This window comes from Apus apus, chromosome 7, assembly GCF_020740795.1.
Source record: "Apus apus isolate bApuApu2 chromosome 7, bApuApu2.pri.cur, whole genome shotgun sequence".
Taxonomy (NCBI): domain Eukaryota; kingdom Metazoa; phylum Chordata; class Aves; order Apodiformes; family Apodidae; genus Apus; species Apus apus.
Window position 1 is genome coordinate 25,433,415 of NC_067288.1, and position 10,934 is coordinate 25,444,348.

General features: G+C 41.1%; 1 protein-coding gene across 2 annotated transcripts; it reads left to right on the forward strand.

Annotated features, from left to right (window-relative positions):
- Positions 1–199: 199 nt before the first annotated feature.
- On the forward strand, positions 200–10,571 carry BTF3L4 (basic transcription factor 3 like 4). Of its 2 annotated transcripts, none has more exons than XM_051624520.1 (6): positions 200–298; positions 1,408–1,471; positions 2,374–2,487; positions 5,386–5,587; positions 7,135–7,194; positions 8,117–10,571. In XM_051624520.1, the coding sequence occupies exons 2-6, from the start codon at positions 1,418–1,420 to the stop codon at positions 8,161–8,163; spliced, it is 477 nt and encodes a 158-aa protein (XP_051480480.1). In that variant the 5' UTR covers positions 200–298; positions 1,408–1,417; the 3' UTR covers positions 8,164–10,571. The 2 variants fall into 2 exon arrangements, with proteins under 2 accessions (XP_051480480.1, XP_051480481.1); XM_051624521.1 differs by having other exon boundaries at positions 202–318.
- The last annotated feature ends 363 nt before the right edge of the window (positions 10,572–10,934 follow it).

Genomic DNA, 10,934 nt, shown 5'->3' on the forward strand with positions numbered 1-10,934 from the left:
GCCTGGGGGTCCCCGCCCTGGGGCATCGCGCCCCGCCCGCCCCGGGAACTACAGCTCCCAGGAGGCACCGCGCCCCGCCCGCCCCGGGAACTACAGCTCCCAGGAGGCACCGCGCCCCGCCTCCCCGCCCCCCGCCCCTGGCGCTATGCAAATGCGGCTCCGCGGCGCCGCCAATCCGCGGGCGAGTTCGCGGCGTCACGTGGCGCGAAGCTTCCTTTCTCTGCGCGCCTCTCTTTCCTTCCCTGGCCGCCATCTTGTTCTCACCGCGTGTTGGCAGCGGAGGAGCCGCCGCGCTCAGGTGAGACCTGCCGCGCTCAGGTGAGACCTGCCCCGCGGGCGCTGCCGCCGCGGCCCCTCCTTCCCCTGCCGCCGCTCGGCTCGGCTCGGGGCGGGGCGGGTGGGGTGCCCTGGTGGTTCGGCGCCGTCCCGTCCCCATCCGCCGCGCTGGGCCGTGGTGGGGCCGCGGGCTCCGGCCGTACCTCGAGGAGAGGACGGTGGAACGAGGCCGTGCGCGGAGGCGCGGTGTGCTGGGGTCTGCCCTGGCCCGGCGCGCCTGCGGTTCTCCCCTGGGGCTTCGGTGCTCCGTCCCGGTGGGGTTGCCCTGGCTGCCGAGGCGTGGGGCCTTTATTCCCCTCCCGCTCCCCGTGCCCAGGGGCAGCCAGCGACCGCCCTGCCCGCCTGAGCCCCTTCTCCCGCCGGAGCCCCAGCCCGTGTGGTGGTCGCCGCTGCGGTGCTGGGGCCCCGTTCGCCCGCTTGTGCCCTGTTTCCTTTCCCCGTCGCTTCCCTGGCACAATGCAGATGCAAAGGGAGTTTCCCCTTCGTGCCGGGGATCACTGATGGCTTCTCGAGGCAGAGCAGCGAAATGCCTTCTTATCTTTGGAAAACTGGACGTGTTTTTCCACCCGTTACAAATTTTTTAGGTCTTTCAGTCTTTTAAGGATTCCACCCGGCTGTTGCAGAAGCCGCTTGACTCTTAACTTCCCAGCCATTGAATTGGATGAATCGCTGCTAGAGGTTCATACAGGAACCTCCGTCACGAACTTCCTTGACTTCGGAGCGGGCTTAGTAGTTAAAAGTATCAGGGATTCATAATTTGGAAATAGCGTTCTAAGTAGTGTGGTGTTTTCTTAGGAGCGCACGTGCGGTACGTGCTGGTTTGGGTCGGTACGGAAAGGGCACTTTAGTCAGGTGGCTCTAACAGTAAAGCGGCGTACTTGGAAACTTGCAGTTAGTACCTCTGATGCAGAACAAGATGTCGTGTTGATTTGCCTCATCATCGTACTGATGCTTCAGCTGGAAAGACTGCTGCTGGACCACTTTGTATTATTTAGGTGGTGTGACTATGAAAATTTTTTCTCGGTATCCTTGTAAGTTAACTTGCATTTCTGTCCGATTCTTATTTTTTAGATACAACACTATGAATCAAGAAAAACTGGCCAAGCTTCAGGCACAGGTCCGAATAGGAGGAAAGGTAAGAAAGCCATCACAGATGAATTGTCTCCTGTCATTTACAGGTTGAAGGAGAAATATCTCTGACATTTGTTTTTCAAGACATAGGCCTTAGTTCCTGTGAGGGAGGAAAAAAAAAAAATATATGTTTGAAGCCTGAAAAATACAGTTTTTTTGTGTGTGATGTGGATCATAGTGCTGACACCTGACTTTCAGTTCATAACTGCTGGATGAGTAGTTACCACAGTGTGCAAGCTTTCATTTTAATTCAGTGACTTGTTGTGACCTGTGAAAGCCTAAGCTAAACTTACCTGTTGGTTGTTCCAGTTCTGCCTTTCTCTTCTCCCTATTGGGGAGTTCCTTCCTTTGTGCCAGCTTCAGGGCTTATCTGACTCTGCACTGAGCTGTTTCTTTTCTCTGAGCCAGCAGGTAGTTAATATGACAAAAGAGCACATAGTTTGTTCAGCGTGGGTGTTCATCTCCTCACCGTAGGTGGGGTTGTACAGAAGTTTGCAGAGTAGGAATTTTAATGCTGCTGTCTGTGGAACAGTTCAAAAATGTTAATGACTTGGTTACGAAAGTGTGACCTTCTTAAATCGCTGTATCTGTGCTATATATTAGGAAAGATAAAGCTCTTGGTGAAACTCCTTATGTTGCTTAATAATAAATGTTTTTTTTTTTATAATCTAGCTTGTGGGAAGGGAAACATGCTGCTGTTCAGTGTCTTTTTGGTCTTTTACACTTAACAAAAAACATAAAATTGGGAGTTAAAGCTGTAGGTGAAGGGGAAGTAAGTTGAAAAGCTCTTTTTGACTACAGAGCTGTCTGAAAGGTTATAGGTAAGTGGCTAAGAGCATGATAGGACTTTCAAAAAGTGTTGTGAAATTTTGAGAACAGCTGACTTGTGCCTTGATTCTTTTCCAGGGAACAGCTCGCAGAAAGAAGAAGGTGGTGCACAGAACAGCTACAGCTGATGATAAAAAACTTCAGAGTTCCCTCAAAAAACTGGCAGTAAATAATATTGCTGGCATTGAAGAGGTATAGTGAGAAAATAAGTGTTTCCTGTTTGAAATGAAATTCACTGTAGTGTGATGTTTCTGGTATGTTTTTTTTTAAGAACAATTTCCCACTCAAACTTACAGGTCAGGTTCCTGGTAGGTGAAGTTATTTGACTCGTTGCCTCATTTGCATTAATGCATAGATACATATCTAGAGAAAGAAGGGTGAAGGTTCTGCTGGCCAGCTAATGATTGCAGAAGCTAGTTAAGCTGTTTGTGTTGTGTTACGTGTACACTGCAAAAGAAAACTTCTCTTGATTCTTGGCTTCATGAACTTGATTACCTGTTTTAAAGAGAAGAGTAGTAAACACATGTACTCAGCATCACATCTAAAGCAAGAGTTGAGTGGTGCAGAATATAAAGAAAACCATGTGGAGTAAGAACTTGCCAGTCTGTATTATCAAAATTAGGTCCTTGTACTGCAGGAAAACTACCAGGATGGTTTGTGGTACTTATAGGAGATAACATTTCTTACAACACAGGAAGATTTTACAGAAGCAACTTCTGTGTTAGTTGTAAGTTGGTATATGAAGGTTTGAGATATTCTGTGAATGTGTCTTATTTTACATGTCTAAAATACAAACTGACACATTTTCCATAACACTGTAGAGTGATGCCTTTATGTGGGAGGAGGAGGAGATGTTACTTCATTGTGAAATCAATATTACTGTAGTAGTTATGTAAATTTTATATTTAATCTGTGATTATTTAAGCAGGATTGCAAGGTGCCTTCAGAGGTCACTTAGTGCATACCACTCTTCCAAAGGCACATATACAGATTCAGTGTAGAAGCCTGGTTTGCCTGGATGTTTTCACAGCTCTGCTACAGAAACAATTCAGTTTGTTTACTTCAGCGTGATAAGTATATGTTGAGCTATATGAACTCAAAGACAGTTCCGTTTTGGTCTGGGTTCCCTGCCTCCTCTCCCCTTCCATCCCCTTCCCAAGCATAAGATCTTTATTCAGACATAGTTACTAAGAATTGACAGTGTCCTGATATGAAGGAAGATAATGGAATATGCTTCTGGCTTGATAACTAGGTACGTAATTGTAGTATGTTGTATTCAGGTGGACACAAGTTGACCTTGGTAAACTTGTAGGCAGATGAATTTGGGAAGGCTAGTAGTGTTGAGTCAAACATTAATAGTTCATCTGGGTGGTTTTTAAAAGAGGCTTTTTAGTAAGAGGATGACAGTGCTTGAAGCCTTTACAGTTTTGCTGTGCGTAAGGAACAGGTCATCCTCTAGTTTTGCAGGAAAGCAGCACACTTGGTTTTCCTGTTCAAAGCTCATTTTGAACTCTCTTGCTGTGTGAAGACTGGTAACTGAATATGTTTGCATAGTTTAGATCTCTCCTTCCCAAATTTTCTCCCTGTAACTTCTCAGCACAGGAAAGATATGGACCTGTTGGAAAGGGTCCAGAGAAAGGCCACCAAGATGATCAAAGGCCTGGAGCACCTCTGCTATGAAGACAGGCTGAGAGAGTTGGGGCTGTTCAGCCTAGAGAAGGCTCCAGGGAGACCTTATAGCCCCTTCCAGTACTTGAAAGCGGCTACAGGAAGGCTGGGGAGGGGCTTTTCATCAGAAAAGATAATGATAGGACAAGGGATAATGGTTTTAAAAAGAGAGGGGAGATTTAGGTTAGATATTAGGAACAAATTCTTTCCTGTAAGGGTGGTGAGGAACTGGAATGGGTTGCCCAGGGAGGTTGTTGATGCCCCATCCCTGGAGGGTTTTAAGGCCAGGTTGGACAAGGTTTTATGCAACCTGATCTAGTGGTAGGGGTCCCTTCTTATGGCAGGAGGGTTGGAACTTGATGATCTCTGAGGTCCCTTCCAGCCTTAATGATTCTATCATTCTGTGAACTTCTGCTAAACACTTAGGAGTTCTGTGACAGATTTGTTAGCTACTGTTTGGTTTGATGGGTAGAACACTTATTTTTCCGTACAAAATTATTTTCCACTTCACCGTACTTCAGCCCAGAAGAAAAATCTTTTTAACTTTCTGTTATGTTTCCCTTTTAAGTAAAAAATCAAACAAAACAACCACACAAAACCAAAATAAACCCCTAAAAACATGCCAGTGTAAACTTTGGCAGTAGGAGCAAAACAGGCTGCTATACTGGCTGTTAAACTTGATTCTTGGTGATTCAGAAGACCAGGGAAGAGGAAGAGAGCAGCATCCCAAAGATATACTTAAGAGTCTTTGTGGAATTACTGGGAAGGGACAGAAAGGAGGTGGTTCTCATGCAGTCAGTACATAACCCTCCAGTTCTGTGTGTATCCTTGCCTTGGGCAGCTTCAGCAAGTAGGCCAGATTGTGAGTCTTGTGCTTTTGCCAGTTCTGCTGCAGAAACAGTAACGTTTTCCTGATAGGTGACACAGATAGCTGGGAATGGTGATGTCTTAAACTGATGTGGCAAGGTGTTTGTTAGAGCTTTTAGTTTGTAAAGAGTTACCACAGAGCTGAAGGTTTTGTGGGTTTTTTTGACATTCCTGATATTAACTCATTCATGACTAACAGTCTAATAATTTGTGCTTTGCCTTTGTTAAAAATACACATTAACTGTATGATAACATATAACCATGCTTACTAGTATTTAGAGAAGTGTATTTTATGAAAGAGCTCTTAAATTCTACCTTTCCATATAGTATGTATGAACCTTTATTTTATCTTTAGCTCATATTTTACATCCAGTTTAGATGGCATTAATTCCAGATGCTTCTGTCACAATTACATTGTCCTCTTGGAGGAGTATTAGTTTTTAGACTTTTTAAATATTTTAATAATTTAAATCTAGTTTTGAACTAATAATTTATCATGCCCATTCAACAAGATGCTTTGATGTTTTAATAAATGTTATTAATCTATTTAAACAGGTGAACATGATAAAAGATGATGGAACAGTTATTCACTTCAACAACCCCAAGGTTCAAGCTTCTCTCTCCGCTAACACTTTTGCAATTACTGGTCATGCAGAGGCTAAACCGATCACAGAAATGCTTCCAGGCATCTTGAGCCAGCTTGGTGCTGACAGCTTAACAAGTCTCAGGAAGTTAGCTGAACAATTCCCAAGACAAGGTAGGTCTTCTTGGAATCTTTCATCGCTGATTTAAGGAACAGTATGAAGCATTGACCCAAATTTACAGTGGTGTGACTTAAAAGCACATTTGCTCTTGATAACTTTCTATTTATTTGCCATTGTTACAGAATTATAATGGGGAGACCTTTTCCCGTGTTGATTCAAGATTCTAAATAGGCAGCCCTGATTTTAAAAAACAATAAAATCTGGGAAGTTGGGCATGCTGTGGTTCCAGGTGCAACTGTGTGTAACAAAATATGTAGGAAAGCAAATTCACAGTTTGACTTGAGGGGGGGCGGGGGGGGGGAATCAGCATTTTTAATGTGATTATTTTATACTCATTTTAAAACAATAGGAGCCTGGTGTGTGTATGTGGTATAACTATTACTGTAATTTTACAGTGAAGAAACGGAGTTTGGGGACAAGCCCTTTTAGAATAGTACCCTCCTTGGGTAAGCACTGTAGCACATTTTGTAGAGGGCTCAACCACTGTCTCTAAAGCAAGTTTGTAATTTAAGAATAGATGGAAGCATATTCTTACAATGATGTTTGTTTTGAAATTAGAACATGAGAATACTTTAGCCAGGCACAAGCAATCAGTCTGACTTTCATATGGGTTTGTAAAGCTTCCTTAGACTGCAGAGCAGGTACAATTTTCATTGTGAGTAGCTGTAGCAGAGTTCATGTTTCTTGTTCTATATTGCCAAAAAATAGTTCTTAAAGTCAAGCCCTGATGAAGTTGGGCATTAACATTTGGGTTTCATATTTATCCTGCTAAGAGTGTTGGCTTTTAAAAAGACTGTCGTTGGACACATTGCTATTGTCTTTATTTGGAACTGGAAAATACATTACATGTTTTAGTGTATTAATGTTCTTCAATGTAATTTAATAGATTAATGTGTGAATATTAACATGTAAAATACCTTTCAAAATGTAGAAAGATTGATTGCTCTAAGCATATTTCTTCAACACAACCTCAGTACCAAGAGGTCTACTTACTGTGCTTGCTTTAGATAGATAGTACAGGAAGTCAGACCAATGATAAGTGCTTTTTTTATTTTTTACATTCTAGCATTTATCTAGATTACTTGTAGCATGCTTCAGCTTCCAGAACTTAAATAAGTAGGCTTGATGCAGGAAATATGTGTGGATATATGGAAGTATTTTTTCCTACAGTTGTGGCTTCTTGATGGTTGGATCATGTGATAAGTTGATCCCTGATTGATACAGCATTATTGTTGCATTGACACACATGACTTCAGTTAAAAGACTTAGTCATACTGGTTTTTTTCTGTAACATTTGATCTTTTGCTAGGTCTGCATTAATACCCCTAAGTGTTTGAAAATGGCTGTGCTAATGCTTCAGTATAAGAAAGTAGACCTTTTGGTCATGCTGATTGCTGTTGATACCCAGTCATTTGTGTTTGTCACTGTTGGGGTTTGGGAAAATGCATTCTCTGTTCACTTGTGTGTTACAGTGTTTATTGTCTTGTTGTCATCCCTAATTCTGTATAATGAGGACTTGACAGCAAATTTCTTTTTATAGTGTTGGATAGTAAAGCACCAAAATCTGAAGATATTGATGAAGAAGATGATGATGTCCCAGGTAGGCACATGTACACTTATATGTCTGTATAATGTAAAAATATTTCAATTAATACATTTAAAGACTTAGCTCTTGATGTGACTGTATTGCTTGTCTAAGAAAGGCTTCATGTACTGGGCAGCATTAAACCATGGGTGACTTTGCATTTCAGTTTTTGCAAAAAAAAGGCTTACCCTGTGCAAATTGATTAATTCTTAAATGAAAATAGGCTAAAATAGTTTCAGGGAGGTTAAACAGGTATTCTAAATATCCAAATAAGGTTTTAGGGCAGCAGAGTGACATGATTGACATAGTCATCACCTCGTCTTTAAATCAGAGTCTAGAGCGGAGATTATTTCCCTAGTAGAAGAAGCAGAGCTTATATCAATGTCTAAAAGTTTCTCAGTAAATTAATGTTGTCAGTTCTTAATTTGTCAGTAACTCTTGTCAATCACCACATTCTTCTGTATCCATCAGTGTGGTGTATGGGATAAACCAACAAACTGGTGCACTCAGAGGTTCCATGCCTCATGTGTTGGCACTGGTTTATTTCTTTGTGACCTTGCATAAACATTTGGTTCTCCCCCAAATTTTTCTTTTTCCTGGAGTGCAGCAATTAGTAAGTGCTTAACTTGAGGCATTCTTTAAAGAATGTGATGGCTCAAGACTCTTTAGAAGCTACTGAAGCTTGTAAAGCACTTCTGAAAAATCAGAATATTCATATTAGAACTTCCACTCTTGACTGTTCCTGCGTTTCTGGTTCTTTGCTTGTGTTCAAACAAGCCCTGTTTTCTAAAGCCATTTGAAATCTGCCCATAATAAATGATGTTCCTCAGTCTAGTTAAGGACTACTTAATCTTTCCTGTAATGTATGTGTTGTCATTGATCTTACAAAGGTAATGTTCCTGGCTATTACTGTATTAAATATCTTCATCTCTTTCAGATCTCGTAGAAAACTTTGATGAAGCATCAAAGAATGAAGCTAACTAAATCATTAATAGTTCTGGAAGCTGGCATGGACTAGATTTAAGAAATCAGCTATGTGGTTCCAAAGTTTTAAAGAAACAGAGAACATCATCTGTTAATAGTTCAGTAATATAAATATTTTGTATTTTTATGATGCTGTTTGTTCAGCATTTTCTGTCAGTTGATTTTGCATTTTGCACTTACTCCCAGGATCTACTCTTTTGGTCAAAAAGAAATGTCAGTGCAGTTTGAGGGGTGTGTGCATGTGCGTGTAAGTGTGTGGGTGTACATATAGTGGAGAACAAATTGGAGAACACTTATTTAACCTTTTCCCTTTTTCCTTTGGAAGTAGAAATAAAATGAATTGTCAGCATCGTTACTTTTTGATTATCACCAAATAGGGCACAGAAGGTAGTTAAGATTAAAGTTTTGTCCACATTTTGTGACCTGGAGGCGTTACACCATTAGAACTGGGGTTTGATCTGCTGTTAGCAGTTGTACTTGCAGATGTGTTTCTGATCCATGCTGAAATGTGCCCTTTTGTTACCAACATTATGTTGATCCCAGATGATACTGAAGGCAAGATGTTTCACCAGCTTGTTTAGTACAGTAACTTTTTAAAAAAGAAAACTCAGAATAAGTGTGCTGTTTTTTTAACCTTTCTCAACTTTTTTTCTTGTCTCTAACCTTTGAGATGAGCTGATGTTTGACTCCTTCCACATTGGTGTAGCAGTATGTTCTCCTGTTGATTATGTAGAGTATTTCCCATGTCAAAAAGAAAGCAAACACCTTAGTTCTCTATCATCAGGTTCCTTCTTAAACTTGGACATCTAGTTGGTAACAGTCCAGTGCACCAGTTTTGCACAGTAACAGATTTTTGCTTGAATAACTTCAAGCTGTTCTCTTGGCATGACTGCATTTCCTAGCAGCTGATGATCCACTGTCATTCTTAGGGCACTAGGAATTAAACTGCATGGTGTGAGCGATGTTTAAGGTGGGGGGAAGGAGTTGTTGCCATTTTGCCTTGCCTCCTGCTGGGCTGTTTGTGCAGTGACAAGCTCTAAAGGGATTTTTTTTTTTTTTGCCTGTAACTTACCTTTGCCTATAACCTACCTCTAGGTTTGGTGTCATCTATGTAGTAGCTTCTTAAAAACCACAAATGCTCCTCAGGCATAAGGAGGACTTTGGGAGGTACTGTTGGTACAGTGCAGTATTTATGACCTTTCTTTAAAATGCTTAATGTGAACCTGTTTTCTCAGAGGCTCTTTCAAGGTTCTTGATGTAATGTGCATTACGGTATAGTTAGACATCATTGTAACCTGTGTCAAGGGCAGCTGTGGCTTAAAAAAGCCATTTATTCCTCTACATCTGTCACTTAACTATGGCTTAATTGGAACATATCAGCTTTTTATGTAGGTTCATACGCTAGAGAACTGTAAAAGTACAAAGTAAACAGTACATGAGTTCTGGTGACATCATCAAAGCCACAGAAGCAGAACTGTAGTGGTTTGTCATCTGAACTTGATTTATTTTATAGGCTTTGTTCAGTTTTCCTGTTATATTTTATATACTACATGGATCTTGCTACAAAATAAAATAACAGTACAAAAGAGGAAATGCTCCCTCTTGTGTGTTGTCTCCTCCTCCCACCAGCACTAGCTGAGGAACCACAGGTGGATGCAGCAGCTGTTTCAAACAGCACCTGCATCCTTGCTAATTGTGGCTGAGGAAGATACATGCAGGAGGAGGGAAGATCTTGTTAGAGCTGTAGGATTCCACACTCCTGTGTACCCACTGTCCTATTTTCCCTGCAGTGTTGAATGAAACTTTGTTGTATGGCTGAGCTAAAATCAGCTGCAGATGCATTTGTTCTGTTTATAAGGAAGAGGTGTTTTTATTCATGTGTGCACTGGCACACTGAATTGCCTTTTGCTGCCTCCTCAAGCTCAAATGAAGGATACTAGGAAAAAGGTATTTGCAGTGTTCTTCCATTTGCTTAAGGGGCATGAGTGGAGAACACGTAGAAGTAGCAAATGTACTGAGTTTGTGTGGGACATCCCCTCCTGCTAAATACTAACCCAATACTGAAAATCCACGCTCATTGGTTTCTGATGTAAGAAGTATGTCAAAAGTAAGACGTTAAGAGTAAGCATTGGAAACAGTGATTCTGTAAGTTAATATAGTTGAACTTTCTGATTCCTACAAAGTAGTTGTCAAATTTTTGCTCTTGGTCATGACAATTTACATGTTAAACCCTCACTTTTTCCTGTGTTTGACAACCAGTAAACAAACTAAATATGCTAGCTTATGTAGTTCTATTATCTTCCATTTTTTCACTGTATCTGAAAACAGTCAACCACTTAAAATTTGCTGCTGGAAATACTAGAGCTTATCAATCATTAAACTGATTTTAATTAAAAGTAACCCATGAAGACTGTTGTGAGAAAAGCCATTTTTCTTCATATTTGTTCATGGTATAACTCAAAACAATGTTTGTACATGCTGATGAAAATGCAAAGTTACCAAGAGCAGTTTGGGGGAGTATTGGTACAAGAAAAACTCCCCATGTGAAGATGAACAGGTGAAAATTAAAATGTTTGCTTAGCTTGAAGCATGGTAACCACTGTACTTCTGAAGCCCTCGAGCTTACTTTCTTGCTGCTGGAACACTGTTGACATATTAAAGATACTGGTAAAGATCTTGGCAGTGATTTTAAAATAGAGCAAAATGGATTGTATGTGAGAGAATCAAAGCTGAATCAGTGAAGACTGAAAGAATAAAGAACTTGGCAAAGG

What these genes read in the sequence shown, in the direction of transcription:
- BTF3L4 (XM_051624520.1), top strand. Translation starts at nt 1,418, where the DNA reads ATGAATCAAGAAAAACTGGCCAAGCTTCAGGCACAGGTCCGAATAGGA. An exon ending in ATATTGCTGGCATTGAAGAG is followed by an intron (nt 2,488 to 5,385) that starts GTATAGTGAGAA and finishes CTATTTAAACAG; the next exon opens with GTGAACATGATAAAAGATGA. An exon ending in TGAACAATTCCCAAGACAAG is followed by an intron (nt 5,588 to 7,134) that starts GTAGGTCTTCTT and finishes TTCTTTTTATAG; the next exon opens with TGTTGGATAGTAAAGCACCA.